Below are 26,282 nucleotides of genomic sequence, written 5' to 3'. Positions count from 1 at the left end.
AACAAACATTTTGGACTACCATATTTGAAAGACCATATTCTCTTCTATGAAGTATTCAGTGATATGTAATCTTCAGATGTACCATATGAAAGAGGACTTTATCTGTAGCATTGTCTATAGCATCATCTATAGGCATTAAACAGCAAATAGTAACTGTTTTCTCTATGCTGATATTATTATTCTAGTTTGTTTTAAATGATGTTTTGCTTATGTTTTTTTGTCTAGATGTTTATTGATGGATATAGCTGAAGATTAAAAAACTGGCAAATAGAAAAATAGCATGTCATGGAGTGAATTCTTTTAACATGCTACTTATGTACACAAATGTAATTTGTTTTTTCTTTATAGAGAAAATATTGAAGCATAGTCCTCTATTCATTTGTAGTGGGAAATAGTACAGCTTTCAGAAAGCTGTATCCTGGCATTTATCCTGTGTAGTTTGGCCATGTGTATCCTGATGTCCAAACTTAATAGTTTGGGAAAAGCCCAAGGGTTGCAATAGGTAAGCTGATGATGTAAAATATGTAGCCTCAGGATTTTCTGGTTTTTGTTTCCTGGATTTGGGGAGAAGGTTTTTTTATATTCATTTTTAAAACCATGTTCAGTCTATTTTAATAGTCACATTTGAATGTTTATGGGTTTCACATCTTACAAACATGGACATTACTCCACTGATTTTCAGCAACTGGAATCATATTGGACTACAAATATGAGTTTGGGGACAACCTTGATTCCACAGATTCCCCTTCCCTTGTAAGAGAGTAATGTAACTCTATTCATCTAGGCATGGTTTCAAATAGTGTGAAGAAAGGTAAAAACAACAGGACTTAAAAAGGTACGGAAATTGCAACTCCCAGAATTTTTACCCAACATATCACTGGCTGTACTGGCTGGTAGTTAAGGGTAGCTGTGTCCCAACACATCTAGAAGCCATCAGGTTGGGGAAGCTGGTATTAAAATCAGCATAATAAATCATGTAATCATATATTTTACTTGCCATCTTTCCATTCTCTAGTAGCATGATGTATGAACCCAAAGAGCTCATCAGTAGTCACAGCCTTGGGGTTCAAATCGTTCCAAACAGGCTTCTGCTTCATGTTCATATAAGTCTTATTCAGTGTTTTCAGAATCTGTTGAATAGCAAGGAAAGAAAACTGAAAGTTAAATTTGGGGGGAAAGGGTTCTTTTTAATGTAAATAATGAACATTTCTATAGAATCTTAGGTAAAATGTTTTGATTTTTGCAGCCAATTTTAGAGGCCAGCTTTGAAGGACTTAAAGAAGAAACTTGAAGGACTTGAAGAAACATTAAGCATGGCAACAGATCTACAACTTTTCCCACAAATCTAGAATTATAATTCTATATCTTCTAGTTTTTCTCATGATTCTTTTGCATTCACATCTGCCAACATTATTTCTGTTCACATTTTAATAGTGCTTCATTAGCTTGCAAGACTTGCTTGATTAGAAATGACAATGGGACAGAAACAATTATGCATAAAAATGTTTCTACCATACTACAAAATGACTGGATTTTTCATATTAGTTTCATTTAGAGACTAAGCAGGAATAATGGGGAAATGACAAACATAAAAATATTGTTCTTCAGGAAAATCAGAGATAACCGATAAATCAGAGTTCAGTAGGCTATCACTTCCCCTAAAAAGCTCTCCTAAATTGTTAACAATTTTATCTCAGACCTGCTCTTGCCTTTTCATTCATTCATTCATTCATTCATTCATTCATTCATTCATTCATTCATTCATTCATTCATTTTATATGGCTGCCAATTCACCATGCAACCTTGGGCAGCTAACAACCACCTAAAAATCAACAATATAATAAAAACAACAATTTAAAATATGCTATAGTAAATATATGCAGCTGATGTATCCATAACAAATAAAGCCTGTGATCAAATAATTATATAAATCACTTTAAAAAGGCTTATCTAACATTCTGATCCAATGCCTGGGGCAAGAGCCAGGTCATCAATGCCTTACGAAAGGTAGCCCATAAGATATTCTCTTTCTTGCACTAAAAGATGTTAGAAGGGTTCTTTTCCCCAAAGAAATTGTTATTTGATCTGATTAATCCCTAGATAGCTTGAATTCCAATGGAAAAAAAATATCACTTTCTTTTCATGATTAGCTTGATTACAACAACATTTAGCCACTGCAATTTCACAAAAGTACTGATGGGCTTAGCTGAAATAAAAGCAAATGATGTTTTGCCACTTCGCCTAAAAATAATATTTTCAATAACAGTTCAAATGAGGAAAGATATGCTTTGTACCTTGCTTTTTCCTGTGCCTGCATTTCCCACTACAAAGACAGAATGACGCACAGCCAGCAGTTCCTCAAGCTGAACAACCTGCAAAAAAAAAAAAAAAAAGTACCTAATGGATGTTTCTCCCTCATCCTCCCATTACCAAAAAGACATTAATTTTTCCTCCCACATTAATACATTCTCCCTTGTACTCTGGAAACCAAAATGCTGCTTTGCCCAAATAACTTTCAACTGGCCAACCTGAAGATACATCTATCTTCATTGGTTCTACATCCAGAATTAGTTAAATGGATAAACCTCATATAATGAAAATATATGAGGTTCATTCCTGTCCTCTTCTTTTGGATTGACTGCACTAATATATACATTAGTATAATCAAAGAACTCTTTGAAGGAACACCAAACTGACACAATACCGAGTGGCTAGATGAAGGAATGGCCAATGGAGAGGCCAAATCACTTGCAAAATGTTTTATGGTTTTAATTGTTAATATGTTTGTATGCTGCCCAGAGTCACGCTTTGTGAGACAGGTAGCTCTACAATATAAATCTAATAAATAAATAAATAAATAAATAAATAAATAAATAAATAAAATTAAAGAGGTAGTAAAAGACATTCATAAAATAATTTGAATTAGGAGAGTGGCTGTAAAAGAGGTGAGATCAAGCAGAGCATCTCAGTGGAGCCACGCCTGGCAGTACCAGTTTCCTGATATCACTGGTAGCTCTGTTTTCTGAGTAATATGACTTCTACCAAGGAAAGTTACTGGGAAGAAGATAAATCCTGAGCCAGTTATACTAGTGGTCAAGCTACTATTCCATAGCTTGGTTTTTATCTTCTACCATGCGGCTGCTATCTCTAAGGGCTTTTCTGCAAAACAAGAGCCAGGTCTAAATTAGATGGCAATTCTGCTGCTTCACAAGCAGTACTGACACTTATCCATTCACACTGCAGGCAAATTTGACTGTTGTGATGATATCTTGGGAGCAGAGTTTTAATGCTGGTAGACATTCTCCTATATCAGAAGTTAATTCTGTTCTGTTTTCTTATCAAGTAAAAGAGCAAAGCAGACGACCGACAATCGCCAATGAAGTGATGTCTCCATTCTTTTGTACTGTGTTAAAGTTGAACACCAATAGCTAAGAACCAGCATTTAAGAAAAAGCAGGAATAGGGGGAGGAATGGCATTTCTATGAAAAATAGTGCATGCTAGACATCCTTATGATAATATGCTTGTATTCTAATTAACACTGAATTATTAACATACAGTACTGCTACTGAAAGACTAGCATTTTAAGGACACAATGAGAACACAGTAAGGTCAATAAGGATAACCTTCATACCCAGTACAACCTGTCTGCAATTATTTTGATTGAATTTTTTTACCGAGTGTAATTAAAGGCAATGGATTTTTTACTTTGAGAATAAAGGTCTCCTCAGGCTGTAAGTGAAGCTCCAGGGTAGATTGTTTAACCATCTGTTCAAATTGCAAGTTCCTCTTCCTTGGAACATCCAGAGCTGGAAAGAGGTCACTGATTAAGCCCATGAAAATGGGGATATCGTCTGTCACTATCTTAGGCAAATTGAAGTCCCTCAAGGCTCGCATAAGTATCTGGAAAAGGCAGTAAGCCACATATTATCATACTTACAAAGTTTCTGATCAATTTCACTAGTCAAAATATACTGTATTTATCGGCGTATAACACGCACAGGCATATAACAAGCACCTCAATTTTAAGAAGGAAGTTTGAGTAAAAAAACTTAAATTTAAAATAAATGACTGGGAAGCAAAATAAAGGGAGCTCTGAACTTTTTGTTTATTAATATTTATACTACTTATAAGGTAAATATGTAAGTTGAAAGAAAAAGCACCTCTTTTGTATGTTGTAGGCTGGCTGTGTGTAGTGTGTGTGTATCATTAGTGTTTGTTAGCTGTGTGTAGTGTGTGGTAATGGTATTCTGTTTATTACCATACTGGTACTTATTCCCTCCCTTCCTGCTTACCTATCTGCAGCAGGCAGGCAGGTAAGATCTCTGGTGGAGCAGTAGGGGCTAAAACTCCCTGGTGGTCCGAGTGTATTGGGGGGGTATTTATTATTAGGGTATGCCTCCTCTGTTTGCAGTCTTTAGTAACATCGCCCGCGTGGTCCGGCACTCAGTGTGTCAAAGCAAAGCGCCGGCAGCCGGAACAGCATTTCTTTTTTGGCAGCCACTACCACTCCAGATGGCTGCAGAGGGAGGTGCAGAGCCCACGGCATGCAGTGCAATGCCCCCCTGGCTGCCTGCCAAGAACTGCACCTGTCCCCTCTTGGATTGCCCCAGGGCTGGCGAGCATGGAAGACGCAGCCTCTCCTCCAGCTCCCTGAGGCCTTGCCCGCTCCTTCCTCCTTCCCGTTGGGATAAACTTTGGCGTAGAGGGGCGGCCCCCTCCCCTGAGGGCTCCACCGCACCACTGGGAGCATGGGAGAGTCCAGGGACCCGAGTTCTCCAGCAGCCTTCAGAGGAGCGTTGATCCCCTTGCTGGGGCAGGGCAGCATGCAACACTTACCTCTCCGGACTGCACGGTCCCTCAGCCTTATCAAAGTCAGAGGCTTGGTGCGGCAGGAGGTGCCCCGCTCTGTCCGGGAGCTCTTGGCCTTCCTGTTCAAAGCCCATCTCCTCCGCACTCAGCAAGTCTCTCAAAATCATGGAGCAACCACGGGGAGGAATAAAAACCTCGCAAACACGCATGCATGTGTGCACATACACACATACACACACACATCGGTGCTTAACTCTTCCTCCTCCAGGCGCAGTACACTTGGGACAGTGGCTGGTTTGCAAAGTTGGAGGCCCAGGGAATGGGTGGTGCGCGGTTCCCTGCCCATCCAGTTTTAGCAAACTGCGGAACTGCTGTGGATCTGCTCTTTGCACTTTGCTCTGACACACTGAGTACTGGAGAACTCAGGTCCCTGGACTCTCCCATGCTCCCAATGGCATGGTGGAGCCCTCGGGGGAGGGGGCCGCCCCTCCGCACCAAAGTTTCTCCTGACAGGAAGGAGGGAGGAGTGGGCAAGGCTCCAGGGAACCAGAAGAGAGGCTGCGTCTTCTGCGCTTACCAGTCCTGAGGCGATCCAAGAGGGGTCGGGCACAGCTCTCGGTGGGCGGCCAGGGGGGCATTGCACAGTGCACCACAGGCTCCGTGCCTCCCTCTGCAGCCATCTGGAGTGGCAGTGCTGGGTTGTGGCAGCTACCAAAAAAGAAATGCTCTCCTGGCCGCCAGCACTTTGCTCTCTGAACCCTGCCTCTTGAGGTGAGAAGCTGTAGGGCATATCGGCGTATAACACGCAGCTAGGATTTCAGCTCCAAATTTTAGGGGAAAAAGTGCGTGTTATACACCAATAAAAACAGTGCTTTGAAAAAAAAATCCATATGAATATATGAATTTGTTCCTCTCAGTGACAAGAAAAAAAATCACCCAATTAAAGTGATATAATTTTATTATCAAAGAAAAACTGGAGGAATTATAGCTTTTCTAATTTGGTGTCCTCTGCATGTGCAGGAGAGAGAATTCCCTGTAAGGATGGGCATGACAAAATGCCTGTTTAGGAATTTGCAAAACTGTAGTTCCAACAGGCCTGGATGTTGAAAAGTTTGGGAAGTAGATATATGAAGTCTATATCCACATTATGTTGCATACCTGATCTTCAGGTCTAGTCTTATCTCCTCGCTTCAGAGAACCAGCAACTACCAAGACAGATTTAATAGCCCGAAGACCCCAATCATAATGATCCTGTGATGAGATATATGCAGGAAAATTTTAAAAATCACTTTCAAAATCTACTAACTTGTCCTTCATATTATATTTTAAAATGTAGAAACTAAGTTGTTCTAGTCTTTTTTCATTTTTGATATTATACATTACTATACTTGTGGTCTATGATGGGATGAAATTCTGAAATGAAATATTCAGTTATTCAAATCTAAATTAATCCAGATTAATAAAGTTAATCAAGTTATAATAAAGTAAGCAGGTATAATAGTACATTTAAGAATAGCTATAGTGGTAAATGAAGAAGGTGATCTGGTAGCATCTGACTCATAAGGTAGTACTTCTTTACTCTGTTCAGTTTGATTTTGAATAAGATGTAATAAAATTATTACCAAGCTAATTTTTCTCCATCCCAAATTACTGAATGAATCACATCATATTTCTATACATAGAAAACAGCAAATGAGAGAGAAATCTAGATTTCGATCTTTTCCATAACACATAATCTTCTATGTACAACAAAAAAAGGTGCATGAAAGAACATTTTAAGCCATTTTGGGTTACACAACCAGATTTTGATATAATATATTCACCTTCTTTGCTAAATTAGCATCTTATTTGTTAGCCATGAAAACTAGAACAAAATAATACTATTCTTTATTTGCAAAGGTTTTATTTTATCTTAGAGTAGAGGAGCCATGCTGGATCGCACTAAAAGCTTATCTAATATAATATCCCATTTGGTCAACCAAATATGGAAGTTTAGAAGCAGGACATGAATGCCCTAAGAAATTGATTGCCAACATTATATCTTATGGTAGTGAATTTCAGAACATGCCAAATACAACTGGTGAAGAAATATTTTCCCTTAAGTTATACTAAATTGCCTATAATTAACTTTGGTTAACCTTGTGTTCTAGTATTACATATGAAATAAAGAGAAAAACATATCTCCAGTCTCTTCATGCTACACCATTGAAAAACATATTAACATTTAAATAATAACATATATGGCTTTAACTGAAAGTACTTTGATAGCTTTATAGGACTCTCTTTATAGGAATTGTAGATGTAATGAACTGGATATATCACTTATTTTTCAAATATAACTCAGGCAATCCTTTGCTTTCAAAAATATAAATTAGCTTTGTTGAAGCACAAGGTCCAAGAGATGTTTCTTACCTGCTTAGAGAGAAGTTCTCTACAAAGGGTATACAGAGTAACAAACTTTCTGGCTAATAAGCGTGCATCAATAAACCCTTCGGCCACCAGCATTATTTCACAGATTAGTTCAATGTCAGGGACCACCATTGCACAGGGTCTAAAATAAAAACAAAACCAAGCAAAAGGCATTAAACCAGAATCAGAGACTATAATGTAAGCATAGTGAGAAGAAGAAAACTAACTCCTTATTCAAGGCAGTGATTTTTACAAATGTAGTTGCCTGAGCTGAGGAGAGCAAATAATTACACCTTAACACACACTTTTTTTCAAAGTAAATAAGGACAAGGCTGCTTGCTGATTATTAGCATTTTCTACTACTGCTATCTCAAACACAGCGGAAAATGTCAGTTTTCTCAAGTTAGTTTTTGCAATCCTTTACAGACAATACATTTTATTGTGGAAAATAAATATAGGAAGCTGTCACTTAATAGATAATCTCCAAGGTGATCTTTTCTCCCAAATATAGGTAAAAACAAGATTTTTGGATTTAATTTCTTTTAGGACAAAAACGTTTGGGAATAGTATCAACAGTTCATCAAGTCAAATGTCTCTGAAAACAGCCAAAATAAGCTCGTTAGAAAGGAATGAAAGATTTTGTTCTGAAGCCCACAATGATGTATGCTTCATAATAAACTTGTGATTTTGATACTCCACTGCTAAATTCAAAATCAAGAAATCTTAATACCTATCAACAGAAACAATGCTTTTCAATTAAGTTTTTCAAACTAAGGAAATGTATAGATGTATAGAATTTTAATCAATCGAGTTACTTTGTTTTGAACTAATCTTTGCTTCACAAAGAACTAAAATGTTGCTAAAGAGAATGGCCCCCTTTCTTATATTGTACAGTGGCACAGGGACTGATATCATGTGACTGTGTTCTGCATTTATATGTTAAGTATTTAAGCATTCTTAAATAAAAAAAAAACCCTCTTTTTATTAAAGTACACGATAGAGGCTTTTTAAAATAGAAGTGGACAGGGAAATATGGCTCAGTGCTCCAACTTAAAATAGCAGTGAAGCTATTTTAAGTTTATCTTTTAACTTCGTTACTTAAGTTTTTTCCTGCTATGATTAAGTTTCCAATAGTAAACCTCTTTTATTGTGCATTTAGCAAAAAAGGAAAAAAAATTTCATCTCCCATATCTTTCTGTTGGGTATCGAACCTGCAACTATGAAGAGCTCTTTCATTAAATCATTATATTAAAAAGATCTAGTTGTTAACTATTGCAAATTAAAGAATTGACATTAGGGGGCACAAATGTTCTGAAAGCCTTATACTGTCCTTTGTACTCACCTGAATAGAGCTTTAAGATTTCCAGGTAATTCTGTTCGGCCAGCATACCCCGGATTCATGGTAATAAATATTCCTACTGACGCTTTCAATGTAATGTTTTCTCCAAGGAATAAGAATCTGCATTAATAAAGAAATAAATCAGCAAACTTTGTTACAACTGAAGTAATTGTCTCTGGTTTCAGTTTCTTGCAAATTACACTCAAAAAACACAAGGAAAGTCTATGGCTGGAGTACGAAATATACACAGCTCGTTCTAAATACCACTCAAGCTGCCAAATTATCCAATTTTCAGTAGAAACCTCTTTGAGGAACTTTAAAAAATCTGTTAAGATGTCATAGAAGGTCTAGCTATTAAAAGGAAACATATTATACATGCTAATGCCATTGAACATGTTTAAAGGAGGTTCATTTTATTTCAGTGACAGCATTCACATTTATCATTAAGTCAGAATATCTTAAAACATTGTTATTGAATAAATTGTAATGTCCTGATTCAGACTTAAAACTGAGGCACAATGCGTGGCTTTGCACTTCAAGCTAAACCAAAAGCAAATTATATTTTGCCCCAGCATGATATAAAATACAGCCAATGTGTATTTATGCTCTATTTTTCTTTTTAAAGGGAAGCCCTAATAATCAATTACTAAATAAATATAATGATAACAAAAAAATTATCAAGAAGGATTCTGGTAAAGTGAGGTGAAAGGTAAAGATAATCTTTATATATCCACAAGGTCTGTACAAAAGATATTCCAGTTGTTTTATTATTTGGTTAATATCGTTTAACTTTTAACAAGTATTTTAATTCTTCTTGTAACTTGTTTTAGGAAGATTTATCCCATGGAAAATAAGAGATTTGGCAGGAAAGGCTGGATACCAACATGGTAGTTTTGGAAGATGAAACTGTAGGTGCTAAACAGACTGCCGTATGCCAAATGTACTTGCAGTCCTCCATGTGATAGACATTTCCCCACCACCACTGTTAAAGAAAGACTCACTGCGTTAGCCTGTGATTTGTTTAACCAAAATTTACTAAATAAACTGCATGTAGCTGGTTTTGCTCAACGCAGATAGATATAACCATGCCTTAAAAACACTATGGCTCATTCACAGATCATGCTAAGTGAGAGCCAAACCAATTATATGGAGATAAATAATTCTTACAGAAATATTAATACATACCTAGAGATAAAAGTACTATAAAAAATTAAAATTCAGTACTGGCAGGTCATTTATTAATATCTTCATGATATGTTTAATCCCTTAAATATTTAAGGCAGTAGCCAATACTCACTGTTTTTTATTATTTCTGATGGCATCATGGATAGCTTTTACTTGTACTGCCACCACTGAAAGAACTTCTACTGAAATTCGGTTGAATTCATCAAAACACCCCCAAGCACCTGTTTGAACCAAACCTTTATAGATGTTTCCTATGGACTATATGAGAAATAAAGGAGAAATTAGTTATTTTCCTATAAACAACAAGCACAAATATTTGCATTACTGTATTCAATCATGGATTCATTATTAACTCTAGAGTTTCTCTGTCTACTAAGCTCAAGATATCATAGAGCTACTGGTCTGTATAGATATAGGGACGGATGTGTTTGTCAACTGCTACCAGAAAGCATCACTGAGTTCTATGGAATAAACACTACAGTACAAAGCTTGCAGTTGGGACAAATTTTAAGGAGACACTCTAGACATGGTTCAGTCCCATCCCAGTGATATTACTTTATATTCTTGAATATGGGTAATTGAATTCATTATTTGTAACAATACAATACCAAGCAATGTTTCATTTCCTTTACATTACATTAGAAATAAGCATAAAAAGATAACATGCCAAATTAAAACTTGTTAAATCTACTTCTACCCAAGTTGTAGAATTCATCCCATAGTGAAAAGATCACTTCGAAATAATGTCTGCCTGCTTTAGTCTCCTTTAACAGTGGCTCCTTCTGATAGGAAAAAAGAGAGAGAAAACCATCCTTATAGTCTTTCTTTGAAGACAAATGATTGCAGATAACCAAAGCACCTTGTAATCCATCTGCTCAGAACAGTTGAAAACATAGACCATCATTCCAAGTGCATGTCCAAGATCCTTTGTGGTTTCTGTTTTGCCTGTCCCAGCAGGACCTGCAGGAGCCCCACTCATTGTTAGGTGTAGAGACTGGGTAAGAGTAATGTAACACCTTTAAACAATAAAAGCACAATTACAATAACATAAACATAAACTTTCTTCAGTGATGGACACTGCAAAACCACAAGCTACAAGAGCAATGATAACTGAGGAATTTGCATTACTTTTTTTTTTTTTTTAAGTTTCTCTTCAATAAATAAATTCCATGATGGTATTATTTCTTGCTTAAAACACTGCAAACAGATGCACAGTATGGCAAATAAATGACTCTGAGGAACATAGGAAGAATATGAGCATACTGTAAAATGGGGGGATTGGAACAGCATATAAAGAAGAAAAAAAGCATGTCCTGGAAATTAGTTTGATCCTTCCACAACATCATGGCTATGTAGATTTTTGTATCAGACACTCCATCTAATAGCACAATCATTTGTAGGTTTACACAGATCTAAGTCTGACTGCATCAAATGGGCAAGCGTAGCAGCTTAACTGAAGAGTCTATCAAACACATTCAAAACATACTTTTAAGTTGTCATTTGCAGAATTGCAACATACATATTCCTCTATGGATTAAAATGTAGGAGCCTAGCTTGCATTAATACTTACATGTTTCTTCAGCTCAGCTGTAATCTATGATGGTTGTTATGGTATACAAAAAATGAAATATTATTAAACCTGATATTCCCTTTCTTGGGTATGCAGTTTGCTCATTTCTTCCATCCTAAATTTTTATTTCAATTAATTTCTTGAAAATAAACCTAATAGGACTGTGCAAAGGTTTGCAGGCAGTGAAGTGGTTATGCATGCAAACTTGCACAAACAGCCAGGAAAGCAACTGTGTGAGCTTTCCAGAAAATTTTCTACTTTAATCTTTCAAAGGGAGGTGTTTCATTCATCATAGAGCTTTAAGCTCTTTTAAATGCCAACCCAAGCCTTCCTATATAACTGAGAAGATTAGATAGGGCTATTTTGTAACCCAATGCAATTATGCTACCTTGTAATTGTGCTTTTTTAAAAAAATAAGAGGACTTCATAATATAAAGAATTTCTCACTGGAAAGGATACTATGAGATTTTATGTACAATTTTACATTCTGCAAGACAGCTCAGGGACGGGCCACTGTTAGGCAAATATTACCTGTCAGTCAAAGGTGTAATAACTAGCCGAGGGGTATTTCCCAAATACTCATAGTAATACTGAAACTCAGCATCACAAATGTTGGCAAAGCAGTGTTTCAGGGCCCAATCCCATCTATGGCGTAGTTGCGACAGCCAAGGAAAAGCTTGGGAACTAGCAACCTGTAAAAACACCATACCACATTGCAAAACTGTTATTTATGCAGATGCTGTTAAAGAATAAAAAATCCAGTCATGCCAAAATGCCTAAGCTGTCATCACCAGCCTCATTCACAATCCTTCAGAAGTAACTCCAGTGTCTGCAATTATAAGAGATTAGATTCATTCCTTGGCATCTCTACACCATAACAAACTAAATGCAATATATGATTGCCTTTTTAATAGAGGCTTTAGTTGCAACAGATATTAGAATTTCTGCCATAATTTCCTCTTCCGTTTTAGCATTTACAAGAAACAAACTGCAGGTATTTGATGTGAGTCAATTTTATACGTGCCTTCCAGCATCATTCATACCATTTTATTTCTCAGATCTGACTATTTCATTTTTATTACACCCTTTGGGTTCCATCAAACAATTATATCTTCAATGTCTCATTTGTTTCTTTTCTACCATTTGGAACATCATACACAGCCTGGATTGTCTTTAAAATATGAGTGATTCAGTGGAAATTAAGATCTTTGTCTCATGTTTCTGGCATATGAAGAATTTCCTAGGTTACAGAAACTAGCGTCTACTGCCTTTAATATCCTCTAATGTCAACCATACAGGTTCTAGAACAGGGAGGCTGAAGACATACACTGTTATGTAAAAACATCATGGCACCATTTGATTTGCCCTTTCAGAAGTGTTTGTTTCTCTTTACAGTCAATGATTAAGTCAAGAGTAAAGCCCTGTCAACTCTTTCTTTCTTTCTTTCTTTCTTTCTTTCTTTCTTTCTTTCTTTCTTTCTTTCTTTTCTTTCTTCCTTTCTTTCTCTTTCTTTCCTTTCTTTCTCTCTCTCTCTCTTTCTCCCTTTCCTTTCCTTTCCTTTCCTTTCCTTTCCTTTCCTTTCCTTTCCTTTCCTTTCCTTTCCTTTCCTTTCCTTTCCTTTCCTTTCCTTTCCTTTCCTTTCCTTTCCTTTCCTTTCCTTTCCTTTCCTTTCCTTTCCTTTCCTTCTTCTATCTATCTATCTATCTATCTATCTATCTATCTATCTATCTATCTATCTATCTATCTATCTATCTAATCTATCTATCTTTCTTTATATAGCCCCATAAAAAAATAGCCCTAATCCTGATATCCATGCAGTAAACTTGGACATATGAGGACTGAAAGCCTAAATATATAGATCTCCACATACACTTGTTTCTGAGCAATATGTTATCCTAACTGTCCTTATTTCCCAATCATGCAGAAGCAAATGCAAGCAGGTATCCATCCACAAAGCACAGATGTTGGTTATGTGGGCAATGAGAGTAGGCAGAGAGTAGTTCAATATGCTCTCCTCTATTATTCATGAAAAATGCACTATTTTATTGTACTAAGTATACAATAAATACTTTTAGCATGACTAGAGCTAGGGGAATATCAGTGCAATCCTTTGGATGTCTTATGAGAAGAAATGTCATTAAGTTAAATACAACAGTATGCATTGAGATAACTCCTTATTTTATTTCCACTACATTCCACTGCAGAAAGTTCACATAGAGGAAGATGAAGATATAAACATTGTAAAATTTTTTGGGTGTTTTTACAGTTTCAGCTTGTAAAGTTATGTTTCTTCTTTAGCTCTGAATTATTTGACCTTAGGCACTTGTTCTCAAGCCATATTCCCACATTCAGAGAGAGACTGAATTTTCAGGAGATACTAATCTATGAGGCAAATGGAGGGTCTCAGCTAGCGTCCAGATATAACAGAAAACTCCAGTTTAAAAGAAATGAATGCTAGTATATTCTCCCTCCAGGCACACCGCAGAAGTTATGAGACAGCACAACAGCCAAAGTATTTAAGTCCAAGGAAATATATTTTCCTTGGACTCAGATTCAGAATAGCAGTCTAAATCTAAAACAATGACTAGCGGGCTTACCTTCTGAGATACAAGCTTTGCCACCACATCCCTTGCATGTACATCTACTGTGCAAATAGTCATGATCTTCTGCCTGTCACTTGGTGTCAGATCACCCAACAGTAGAGCAATAAGAGCATTTAGCTGAACAATCTGAAAAAGACACATATAAGCAATTTTAAATACCAAGAAATCATTGACATTCAGCTGTTCTTTTTATTTATTATATTGATTTATATAGCCACCCATCTCACCAATTGCTTTACAGTTTTGCTGCATGGCAAACAGCTTTTTTTCTCCCTTTCACGTGTAGTTGTAAACCCTGTTTACATACAGTATGGTCTGGTAGTGTGTGTATGTGTGTGTGTGTGTGTGTGTGTATAAAACATCAATACCTGTTTCTTATGATAATCCTTCAAAGCAGTTTCCAACCCTTCTTCAAGTCTGCTGAATGCTATTCCCACATCTGTAGTCCACCAGATTTGAGAACCAGTAAGTGCTACTTGTGCAGGATAGTCAAAGATCCACTGTTCTCTGGGTTTTTCCTCATAAACAGTTATAGCTTCTGTGATGTGATAACGCATTGTTTCACGCATGGTATCTTCCAGGCGTTTCAACCAGGTTTCTACCTTTTTAGGTAACAAACAATTAGGCACATTGGATTCAATTCACATAAAACTGGTTGCACTTATAATTGATTTGTTGGCTTTATTTCAGTGGAGTCCTACTTCAATCAACTTACAGGATTCAATTCAGTGGGACAGTTTAGATACACCACCAGCAAATGGATTATCACTATGTGAATAGTTTTGTGCTCATACAGTATATTCCACATCCCAACTTGTCTTTTCACTTCATTATATCCACCTCTGCTGCAAAAGATCAGGCACTGCCCATTGGGTTGTGTTGTGAACAGGTTGACCTTGGGATTGTACCAACTGGACTTTTGTGCCCAAATATCATTGTTACTGATGGATGTAGTTTCCACTCATGGATGTCTGTTTATGGATGAAGTAGCCAGAAAGAGTGTTGTCAGTTCCAGGCACATGGATCACTTAAATGAAGATATATCTACAGAGTAACCACTGCCATATCTGTAATATAAGGTACAGAAGATGGGCAGATATTTATATCCCAGACTGCTGTGGATTTGTCTAATACAATATGAACTGTTTGGCTCTGGAAACAACCCTAGAAGAATTGGAGATCCTTCCAAACTGTGAGGAGTTTGAGCTTGTTAATATATTGTAACATAGTGTCTTGTGCCTGAACCAGATACTTTGGATGTAGCATTCTTGAAGATAGGTTCCCCATCTGACCATGGGCACACTGATAGTAAGTACATGCAATAGGGAGGAACTGTAAAGGGAACACCCTTGGTGAGATTGTCCAAATTTAGCTACCAGCATTGGGATTCTTTGATGCAGGGTGAAGCAACAGCATCTTGAACCAATTTATATATTAGATCTTCTACCACCTGAGAAGACAGCTGTAATTCAAGGCCAAGAGAGTTTGTCAATCTACAATTTGTTTCCTGTAGCCACAGAGACCTTCTAAGGAACAACTGGGTGCTTTGTCCCAACTTATACAATGGGTGATGATGTAGAAGGATGTGGTTTTGGAACTATAATCAACTGGTTCAGGAAACAAGGTGAGTACAGTGCTTATGAGGTAATATTAATGATCAAAACCTGAGGATTGGCAGAAATGATTGGAACAGCAGAGAAAATGGTGAGCTCTACATGAGACGTCATGCTGGGCTGAAGTTCAAATTTGAGATCTAGACTATCCAAAGCAAGAGATAAGTTCTGAGAATGAGAAAAAGTTGTAACAGCTGCATGTCCCAGGAATGGCCCAAGAAACCATTAAGAAGAAGAAACAACTCCCAAGGGAGAATAAATAGTCCAAGGGTGAAGGTATGATGGTCATTTGTATATTAGTATTATAATGTATTTCTTGAGGATCTGCAGGGAAACGACAAAACCAATCCAACTAACTAGCATATTATCAACTTACTATGTATAATTAGCAAATTATAAGCTAATTTTTTTTTGGTAAGTTTATTGATTGGATGTTCCAAGAAAGAATCTTCGCAATGGAGCAAGCCCATTTTAGATCAGGTTTTTCTATTGTTGATCTATGCATCACTTTGTACCACATCTCTCCAAAGTACACTAATGTTCCTGGAAGTGCTCTCATGAGAGATTGAATCAAGTATTTGATTCAAATACAGTTTTGTGAATAAAATAAGGAATTTTTTCTATCATTGCACTTGTTGAAAGAACATAGAGAATAATAATTCTAACAATTTTCTGCATAACCTAACCCCCCCCCCCAAAAAAAACTCTTCAAGTTTTCTTTTTGGGAAGGGAGAACCTACATAATTTTATGACTGTAATTTAATATGCTTGAGTTTTGTTATGTCTTCCATCACACTGTGCTACATTCACTTGATCCTATACAACATGACCCTCAAGCAAGCATAATCAACTTTTTCTTTTTGCCTTTGGGTTTTAATGGTATTAGTTGCTCACGATAGCCTTTCAAAATTATATGACATATTTATTTTGACAGCTCATAGTGTGAAATTTAATTTCAGCAGCAGAAAATGAAGCCTACATTGCCTTATCCATTGCCTGAAGTGTATGAACATAGCTCGTCTTCCAATTCTTCCATCATTAAATGTATTTGGTAACATGAAGATCCAGTGATCATTCCCAGAAAGGACTACAGTAGAATAAGAGGTAACTAAGAAGATTTTGAAAATTATATATAAGACCCAAAATAGAAATTTGTCTGCTACAAAATACTGTAGACGTACTATCCAGATGAATCTAACAGCCATTTTAAAAAGAAGTTTTAAAAACACATATGAGTAGGAAGTTATCTGTAATATTTATTATTAGGAGTTGTCATGAAAAGTTCATTGTAAAGTAGCATAATTATATTGCTAAGCATGTTAACACTCAAAAGGTAATTATTTTCACTTACGTGTGTTTAGGACCATTTTATTAGAATAGGTAGGTAAATCAGAAATGCATTGTCCTTTCTGAATACACATTTCATTTTTTAAAAAGGAAAATACAAACTGAAATGATGTTTTTGCTTTTGTCTTGTTTAAACTGCATTATGCATTACAGATGGAGAGAGCTATTTTTCATTATATATATTTCATGCCTAGTCAAAACAGTCTCTGTTAACTGCTGCTTATCATTTTCTAACTTTAGCACATAAAGAAAAATATCACACTTCAGAGAATCAACATACCTGACCACCACACTCAAATTGTCCACTGAATGGGACATATTCCTTTTCTTTGCTGTACATCCCTAGTGCAATATTGCTGTGCTGATCTTCACTGTCTTGAAATTTAAGATCAGCAGTATTGTCAAAAAGTTTAATAAGATGGCAAGTCACCTGCATTTACAAAACAGAATACAACTGAAAAACTGTAGGTTTACTCAGATTTTAATCATCCCCTTATTTCACTTTCTAGTATGGTATTTCTAATGCTTTAGATATGATTGCAAGGAAGTTTACCTGTTTGGGTTGAGCTCCTTTTGAGAGAATGTCTAGCAGATCAGCAGATGAAACAAAATAAAACCGGGGGAAGGCTAAACGTTTAGTCTCTAAGTATTCAGCAAGAGCCTTTTCACACAGAGAGAGTCTGAAAATTGAGGAGGAAAACATTTCTATTTAAGAATGTATGACTTTTTTGCACAACAGTTTTAATAGCTCATTATCAAGGAAAGTAATAGTTCAGACTTCCTTCAGTATGAATGCAACTGTTCTTCATAAGCAGAATTAATAAACACAAGGTATGCCAATGCACTATGAGAAATTCAAATGTACCGTATATATGTAGATGAAACAGAGTTCTCTATTCAGTTCAGAAGATGAGACAGTTATGAATATAACTGTTTAATGAGCAATCCACTAAAGTGAATGAGAAGTGCATATGAGTAAAGAAGCATTACATGTTATTAAAATGACTGCATTTATGGAATGTCAATGTGGGAGTTTTTTTCATGTGGTAGAAATATTCCTTATGAAGCCCTGCAAATCTATGATTAAAAAATCAGTAACATATTTTAAATGAGATTCTATAAACAATGATCAAATCATGATATATAACTGTTTGCTGCTAATGATTATATATTTAGTTATATTATATAAAAATAATAGGCTCAACAATACCTATGCTGTAAATCTTGAAGTTTTTCATACAACCCAGGCTTGGTTGTTGCTTCCAATACATTTCTGGTATTTGCTGAATCATTCATTAATTCCTAGGTACAGGAGCAAAAATATTTCTTTTGATTTGTGTACAAACATCTTTGTGATTCCTCTTTTTTGAGGGGAAAAAAATATTTCCCTGCTATGTCATATAAACATATGTTCAGAAAGTTAAGCATATTTGTACCAGTATAGGTTATTCTCAAATATGCATGAGAAAACCCTGACCCCAGTTGCCCTGATTTTAAAAACAACTGTTGCTGTAAAACAACACCGGCTCACATACATGAGTGAACAGGCCATTTTATCATTTTCTAGATTTCATAGGAATGACAATGTTACATAGTTCAAATCAAATCTGTGACAATTTCATAATGGCCAATACTGATGCCAGACAAATTCTGACTTCTTTCCTATCTTCATGAAATAATCCCACACATTATTCATCTTTAGTATTTACTGAAGATGTTTCATCTTTCCTAGCAAACAATATATTTATTGTAAACTGCTACACTTCGGGGAGCAGGGAATAAAAATCCATATCCCACAAAAATGGTAGCATAGTATGCACATCAACACACGTTTCTGTTTTCATCAGTGCCCAGATCATACTGGAGTACCACATACATTAAGAGAGATATAGGAATATTTTAAACAAATGGATGTACAAGGACATTTTCCCATGTGCTTCACCATTCCTCACAAAAGGTGCCTGAAGTTCTAGAGGAATATTTTCATACTTGGGCTAGCCTTCCTAGTTAGTGGTTTTTTGTTTTTTTTTCCCCTGCAAAGTAAAAAAAATCCTTGAGTCAATTTCAACTCAGGTGATTACATGCATATGTCCATGTAATTATCTTGGCAATTTTATGGAAATAGTTTCCATTGTCTTCTTCCAGAATATTTTCTTGACCTTCCATTCTACCAAATGCTTTGGTGTCTCCTACCTTAATACTAATTAATTTAATTCCACTTAGCTTTTTTCCAATACCAGCCAAAGTCAGGGATATGTTTACCTGTAGGACAGATTCTTTTTCCTGTTTTCTGCAGGAAGTAGTAATAGATGGTACTGCTCAGTTTTCTGCTCTTATTGCTTCCTTATACAAAACTGCTTTTAAAACTGAAAATTCAATAATACCACTTTACAATAGTTTGCCCTTTTCTACATCTCAAGTTGCAAGGAATGGATTTATTACCATTTGAATGGAATCTATAAACTTATTGATTACATGTTTATCTCTTTGAGAATGTCAAAATGCACTGAAACTTCACAGCAACACAGTGAACCAGGTAATGCTGAGATATTCTTACATAAGGCCAAGAAAAATCACCCAAACTTGCTACTTCACAATAATTCAGAATTTGAAATAGGGTTTCAAATGCCATATTCATTAAAGATCCATTGATCTAAAGTTTTACTTCTGTATGAAATATGCCATAACCATTTTGAAGAAATGGAAGGCAGAACAAATACATTTTAAATGTTACTTACTGCTTCTAAACTATTCAGTTTGAAGAAAATATTTAATGCAAATAGTTCACAAAATATTTTTATGTACACGATTTGGGAATAATTTTGTTTGTTATTTGTTTGAACTGATATCTTTGGGACAGATTAATATGGTTAATTATTTAAAATATTATACATTATTTTATAGGTACTTTATATGTTTCATGGAAATGTTTTTTTAAATTGTGGTACAAACTGCATCTAAAAAAGGAAAAGGAAAAGGAAATTTTGATTATGATATACTTAGGAGACTTATTTCTCATTAACCTTAAAATCCACATCAATGCAATCAAATCTCTTGGAATCTTGAGGAAGCTGTTCTCTGATATCATCTGAACCAATGAAAATGCTTTCGAGATGAGACCATGTACGTTGAACTTCCATCCATATATAAATGACAGAGTCTGCCACATTCAGCTTTTTTTGCCAAGTTAAAACTTGTTCAATGAAATATTCAATGTATTTACTTTGCAGAACTGTTTGCAACTGAACCTTGAGAAACAGAGGAGGGGGAAATGAAATTAAAGGATATAGAAAATTACTCAAAGAGACACAGGAATCATAGCTACAAAAGTTTTACAAAAATCTCCTGCAAGCTATTATTACAGTAAATCACAGCAAAAGACATTTTCAAACCTTGCAAATGGACAGCATATTATTAAATGATTCCATACTATCTAAGAGAAAAGGAGAGAGACCAAGGACCTGTAATTTTGCAAACTCCTACACAGACAGGAATTTTTGTTAAACCATATACAGTCAAGAACACATATAATTTTACAGGCTAACATCTGGGACAGCTAAGATTCACTGTAAATAAAATTGTAAAAACAGAGATGTGAATTTAGTCCATTTTTTAAAAAAGCACATTAGTAATTCAGCAACAAGCACATTTATTCATTAGTAAACAACATCTTACTTGATTATTGTCTAAAGTCTCAAAAAGCTGTTCATCTATTTTCAACAAGGAAATACTGGTCCTGTAATGTTCTTCATAAGAAAACTCCATAGCAGCCCATGTTTGACTAATTTCTATCAGAATCTAGTTAACATATTGAAAAACTGATTAGAAACATTTTGAGGAAAGCAATATTTAAATCAATATTTTAAACAATACACCTGAAATGTATTACTATAATTTATCAAATGTATATACTATTAATATCATAGATTTTGTGTACAAGTCATTAACATATGATGAAATCTTTGCAAACTGAAATCTACAAAATATTTCAAATGTAAACACTGTTATGAACTTGAAGCGGTTATTTCAAATTCAAAACAATTCAAAGTCAAAATGTTTCACAGGCCTCTGTTTGTAAACAACTACCAAATGGCCCAAAATATAGGAAGAATAAGTGTGAGAGGATTTCCCTAATAAAGCATCTTTGTTTCACACTGTCTTGTGTTCTCCTTCTCCTGAATTTTAATTTAAGTAGGAACACTTCCAAAATTAAATCTGGATTGTGAAAACATGCCACTTGCATCCAAGTTCAGTTAATTCTACTCATTTCCATCTTTCCTACGTCTTACATAATCACTGTGTGAGTATGCATTAATAAAACACTGCAAAAAGTAAGATTAATCTGATCATACACTTGATCTCATCAGAATTCTTTTTAGTAGTATTTCACCAATGTGCATATGAATGTTATTTCATAATCCCAATCATCATTCAAAAGGCATTTTAATATAATGATATCTAAAATCCTAAAATGTCAACAAGTTCACTTGAACTTAAAAATGTACCCAATGTACCCAACTGCGCATCAATAAAACAGAGCACAAAATTCTACACACTGAAAATGTAGAGGAGGCATAACTGAGCCAAAGGAAATGGAAATGGAAACAAAATCACAATAAACAATATTTTCTACCAAACTCAGAAAGACTAACAACCTTAGCTAAAACAGAACCATCTGGAGAAAACTGTAATTCTTCAGTTCTACTTAAAAATAAAAAGACTCAGAAATGCTAAAATCCAAGAATACATTCAGAATAAAATCTTGGAAACAATGCTGAAAAGAAACAGGATTAACCTTCTCAATTCCAAGCTCTTTTACTGCTTTGTCAACGATATTTCGGACATCATCTTCCACTTTATGCAGATTCAGCGCCAGCAGATTTGCTAAAGTTGTATCTTCAGTTATGAAAAACTGAATCTGAAAAATACATTTGAAAAGCAACAGATACTTGACTATGTATTCACTGTGTACTTTTAATGAATATATGAGCACCTCATGCACCTGAGTTTTGGAGAACCTATAAAGATCTGGTTCTTTTGATGTCCCTTTGGTATGTCATCTTATTCTTCCCTGCAGAAGAATGTCTGCATATGAACTATTTGCTTCACAATACCTATGGTATTTCAGTTTTTATTTTTCATGTATTGCTTTAAACTGATTGTTGGCTACTCATGTAGGCTACTCAGTCTACCATGATTGGAGTGGCCTGTATATACATTCATGCACAAATAAACAAACACACAAACAAAGAAACTTGGGGCCACAAATATTCCTTTAATAATGCTGGAAAATTAATTGGTGATGCAATTTCTTATCATTTTGAAGCAAAAGACATCAAAAGCCTAAAATAAATGTATTAGCACTGAAAAAGCAAAATAAACCACTAAGCAGAATCAAACACATAAAACATAGTAAAACTATTACAATGAATCAGTCGGCAACATAACATGCTCTTCTTCAATTCCTTCTATAGAATTTGCAGAGGAGCAACTGGTGGACTGAATTCCATGCTGAATTACAAATATTCTCTCATAAGCAGTGGTATTTTAGTTAATTAATTAATTAAATTTGTACACTGTACAAAGATGGCAAAACTGAGCAACGAAACACACACCCACTGCTTGGAACGGGTTACATGTATCCTACACAAAGAGTTAGGTCTTCAAGGCCTTCTGAAACACAAGTAGGGTGGGAGCCACTCAGATGCTGGGAGAAAATTCAGAGGGCAGGCTTGCTACTCAAAATTATTAATATCAATTATAACATTAATGGAGCTATTTTTAAAAAAAACAAGAGATTCAAGAAATCAAGAAATGATTTTTTTCCTACTTATTTGTATGTAAGATGTGATGAAATATCAAGAGATCTTTCCAACAAAGTTAGAAAAATACTTACTCCTATTGTATCCATGAGCTGATTCCAGTGTCGGTCTCGAATTGCTGGATTCTGCAACTCTGTTACGACCTTTAGTGATGTCAAAAGGTTCTTAATAGTTAATTCCAGACTTGTATATACATTCCAAGAACGAACCTCTTTATCCAATGACCATATCTCCTAAGGAAAAGCTTTACTTTAATACTTTATGTCATCTAGCATCAGCTAATCCAATGACAGGTAGTCTTCACTTAACAATGGTAATTGAGATTGGAATTTCCACTGCTAAGTGATGCGGTCGTAAGGTGTGATGTCACGTAACCGTGCCACTTAGCAATGGCAGTTCTGGCAATCCCCAGTTAGCATCATTAAGCAAATCACCACAGGTTGTTAAGCGAGGACCTCATGTAACCATGACTTCCAACTTCCTGTCAGCTTCCCCATTGACTTTGCTTGTGGGAAGCTGGCAGGGAAGGTTGCAAATCATGATCATGACTACAGAATGCTGTGATGGTCAGAAATCCAGCTCAGTTGCTGAGCACCTGGATCACAATCACGTGACCGTGGGGGGACTATGACGGCCAGAATTTTGAAGACTGCTCGTAAGTACCACTCATTCAGCACTCTTGTAAGTTTGAATGGTTGCTGAATGAGTGGATGTTAACTGAGGACCACCTGTAAGAAAATATTGTAAGATTTGGCATCACAGTGCTTACATTTAAAAAGTACTAACCAAGCCTCCCCATTTTTTAAAAATAAAATATTGTAAGTGCTTGTGTGCAAGAATGCTAAACTTTCGTGCAGATATGGTAATCTTGTATGAAATTTTGCGAGAGTGGAGAAAAATTCAAAATTTGTTTACAAGAGAAACAGAAGTTAATCACATATAAGAGAACAGTAGATAAAGCAGCAGAATAAATGGGGGAAAGGTAAGTGGTAGCTGTAATACTTGCTTTTGTGTATCTTCTAAGCTCAACCTCCATCTGCTCCATGCTAATATCTCTCCAATGCCTTTTAGTCCAATCATGAATGCTGCTCTGAAACAGAAGCATTGAAATGTCAGTGACATTTGACAAAGATACACATTAAAATACTTTCATAGTCACACAGACACAAAATCAAGGTAACCTACAGTAAGTTGTAGGGGCTTGAAGAATGGCAATGTTAAACTGTCTTATTCGCTGCCATGATAGCAATTTGCTGATATAGTTTCCTTGATTTCTTTCCATCTGCAGCCTCCCAAAGCTAAGTAGTATCAATGCTGTATATTCTGGAACCAATACACAAGGTCTTGAACAAGCTTAGTATCCATGGGTTAAAAAAGGAGATCCTCTCAGGTACTGATAACTGAGTTAAAGAACAAGAAAAGGAGTACACTGGCATTTTTACAATGGAGTTCCCCAAGGATTTGTATTGGAAATGATGCTTTCTAACTTGTTTATCCCCTGAAGTTAGGAATGAGTATTGAGATAGATTAATGCCAAATTATTTGGCGTGGTAAAAAGGGAGGGGGAGAAGCAGAAGCAGAAGCAGAAGGAGAAGAGTGGTGGTGGTTGTTCATTAATGAGGCCTAAGCTGGGAGTGAGTAGCTCCAAAATTAGTGGCAGGCATTTTCTATAACTCATTGAAAATGTTGACTGAGTTGTTAGTTATTTCTTTTCCTAAATACACTTATCTAAAAATCTATGACAGTGTTTCTCACCCTTGGCAGCTTTAAGATGTGTGGACTTCAACTCCCAGAATTGGCTAGAGAATTCGGGGAGCTGAAGTCCACACATCTTAAAGTTGCCAAGGTTGAGAAACACTGATCTATGACTTGGAAAATTATACAATTTTAGTCACACTCTTGAAAGAGAATATTATAAAGGTAGAAAAAGTGCAGAAAGGGGCAATCAAATAATCAGGGGGCTAAAGTTGCTTTTCTAACAATAAACATTTCAGGATTTGGGGCTTTTAAACTTAGAATGAAGGCAGATAAAAGGAAACATGATGGAAGTATAAAAACAATTATACATGATGAGGAAAATGGAGTCAGAGGGAAGATTTCTTTCCTCTCATAGAATTAAGGTCCTCCACTAAAACTAAAATGTGGGGAGATTTAGGACTAATAAAATGAAGTTTTTAATGCAATTCATAATTAAACTATAGAAGTTGCTGCAATCATATGTGGTGTTGGCTACCAATTTAGATAATTTACAGAGAAAAGGACTACCAATGGCTATTAATCTTAAGGGTCACATGCTACTCTCAGGATCAAAGAGCACAAATATGATTTAAACATCAGTTGCTAGGGAGCAATACTGGAAGAGCATTATCATCCTCATATTCTGCTTTGGAGTTTCTTAATGCATCTGGTTGGAATAACACAGAACGTTGGACTAAATGGGTCTCTGACCTGGATTTCAAACCAATCCTCCCAAATTCAAAGTTCAATAATAATTATTCTTTCTTTCCAGTTTGGAGAAATTTGCTCCAGGTCTTTTCCACTTATTTTTCATTTCTTTTTTTCATTTCTTTTCTTTATACAGAAATCACATTCATGGGATTTTGCATTTTAAATAAAGCTTTTTTTTTTTTAAGTGCATTTTTCAGTGTATTAACTCAGTCTAAGTTCAAACTTTTAAAAAACCTAAATTCTGCTTCTAAAATGACAGTTCAATATTTACACTTCATTATTTATGTTAAAGTATGAGAGCCTCTAAAATCTCAAAGCACTTCAAAGCATTATATACATAAAATCATAATAAAAATAAATAGCTAGTTTACAATGCTTTTGGAGAAGTAAATAATACTCTTACTGTGACATAAACATTAATATCCCACACTCCCTTCAGCAACTTTATTTCTTTGCGACAGTGTTTCATTTGTTTGTACTCTGGAATAACCACTTCAAAAAGGTTGGCAGATTCTTGTAGGTGCAACATTTCTTCTTCCAGTGCTTCCAGTTCCTGATTTGCCTTCAAAAGGGAAAATATTAGAAAATTCTGCTTGTAATTCAAAGCAGTATACACGGAAGGCAACAGGAATTACATACTGGAGATATTTTATAGGTATGACTTTTGAATAGTCCATATTTCATTTTATTATTCTAAGTTCCAAAAGACAAACAAGGTTCATTTATGGGACAACTCTTCAGCTGGTATGGATCAAAATCCACAGAAACACCAAATTTCCATCATCTCAATTTCCACCTCTCTAGATTTATACAGAGGTAGCCATATATCAGTGCACACCCCTCCAGAATTTGTGCGTATAATGTAGTTATATATTTTAGTTGTTATTGAAATAACTATCTAATTTTATTTTTCATTAAGTTGTTCATTTAACTATGAATAAAGCTAGAATGAACAAATCATTAATACTGTCTTACAGAAGACTGAGCATCTTTTGCCTACCTGATGCCATCCAGGTGTGTTGCAACACAACTTCAAGACTACTGGGAGGTGTATTCCAACACATCTGAAGTACATTAGCTTGAGGGAAGCTGCTTTGATTTATGATAAAAAATTCTAACCTTCATCCTATTGAAGT

At 35.5% G+C, this 26,282-nt stretch overlaps 1 protein-coding gene across 1 annotated transcript in view; it reads right to left on the bottom strand.

Moving 5' to 3' along the window:
• Window positions 1-26,282, bottom strand: part of DNAH11 (dynein axonemal heavy chain 11) — a 149,306-nt gene that overhangs the window by 91,519 nt on the left and 31,505 nt on the right. Inside the window, exons 21-40 of the mRNA XM_088150680.1 lie at window positions 25,550-25,708; window positions 23,705-23,788; window positions 22,773-22,931; window positions 21,672-21,794; window positions 20,552-20,674; window positions 19,900-20,124; window positions 18,087-18,178; window positions 17,430-17,556; window positions 17,157-17,306; window positions 14,285-14,518; window positions 13,911-14,042; window positions 11,845-12,005; window positions 10,603-10,759; window positions 9,856-10,001; window positions 8,562-8,678; window positions 7,223-7,361; window positions 5,969-6,061; window positions 3,707-3,901; window positions 2,295-2,372; window positions 998-1,130 (exon numbers count right to left, since the gene is read on the bottom strand). Coding sequence (XP_088006806.1) covers window positions 998-1,130; window positions 2,295-2,372; window positions 3,707-3,901; window positions 5,969-6,061; window positions 7,223-7,361; window positions 8,562-8,678; window positions 9,856-10,001; window positions 10,603-10,759; window positions 11,845-12,005; window positions 13,911-14,042; window positions 14,285-14,518; window positions 17,157-17,306; window positions 17,430-17,556; window positions 18,087-18,178; window positions 19,900-20,124; window positions 20,552-20,674; window positions 21,672-21,794; window positions 22,773-22,931; window positions 23,705-23,788; window positions 25,550-25,708 — 2,827 coding nt within the window. The remainder of the gene's footprint in view (window positions 1-997; window positions 1,131-2,294; window positions 2,373-3,706; window positions 3,902-5,968; window positions 6,062-7,222; window positions 7,362-8,561; window positions 8,679-9,855; window positions 10,002-10,602; window positions 10,760-11,844; window positions 12,006-13,910; window positions 14,043-14,284; window positions 14,519-17,156; window positions 17,307-17,429; window positions 17,557-18,086; window positions 18,179-19,899; window positions 20,125-20,551; window positions 20,675-21,671; window positions 21,795-22,772; window positions 22,932-23,704; window positions 23,789-25,549; window positions 25,709-26,282) is intronic.

The sequence above is a fragment of the Python bivittatus genome, unplaced genomic scaffold, assembly GCF_059951505.1.
Source record: "Python bivittatus isolate LINGU-HERP-01145 unplaced genomic scaffold, Pbiv_v1 ctg000610_np1212, whole genome shotgun sequence".
Taxonomy (NCBI): domain Eukaryota; kingdom Metazoa; phylum Chordata; class Lepidosauria; order Squamata; family Pythonidae; genus Python; species Python bivittatus.
The sequence above is the reverse complement of the archived record's forward strand: the minus strand, read 5'-3'. Positions and strand labels throughout refer to the sequence as shown.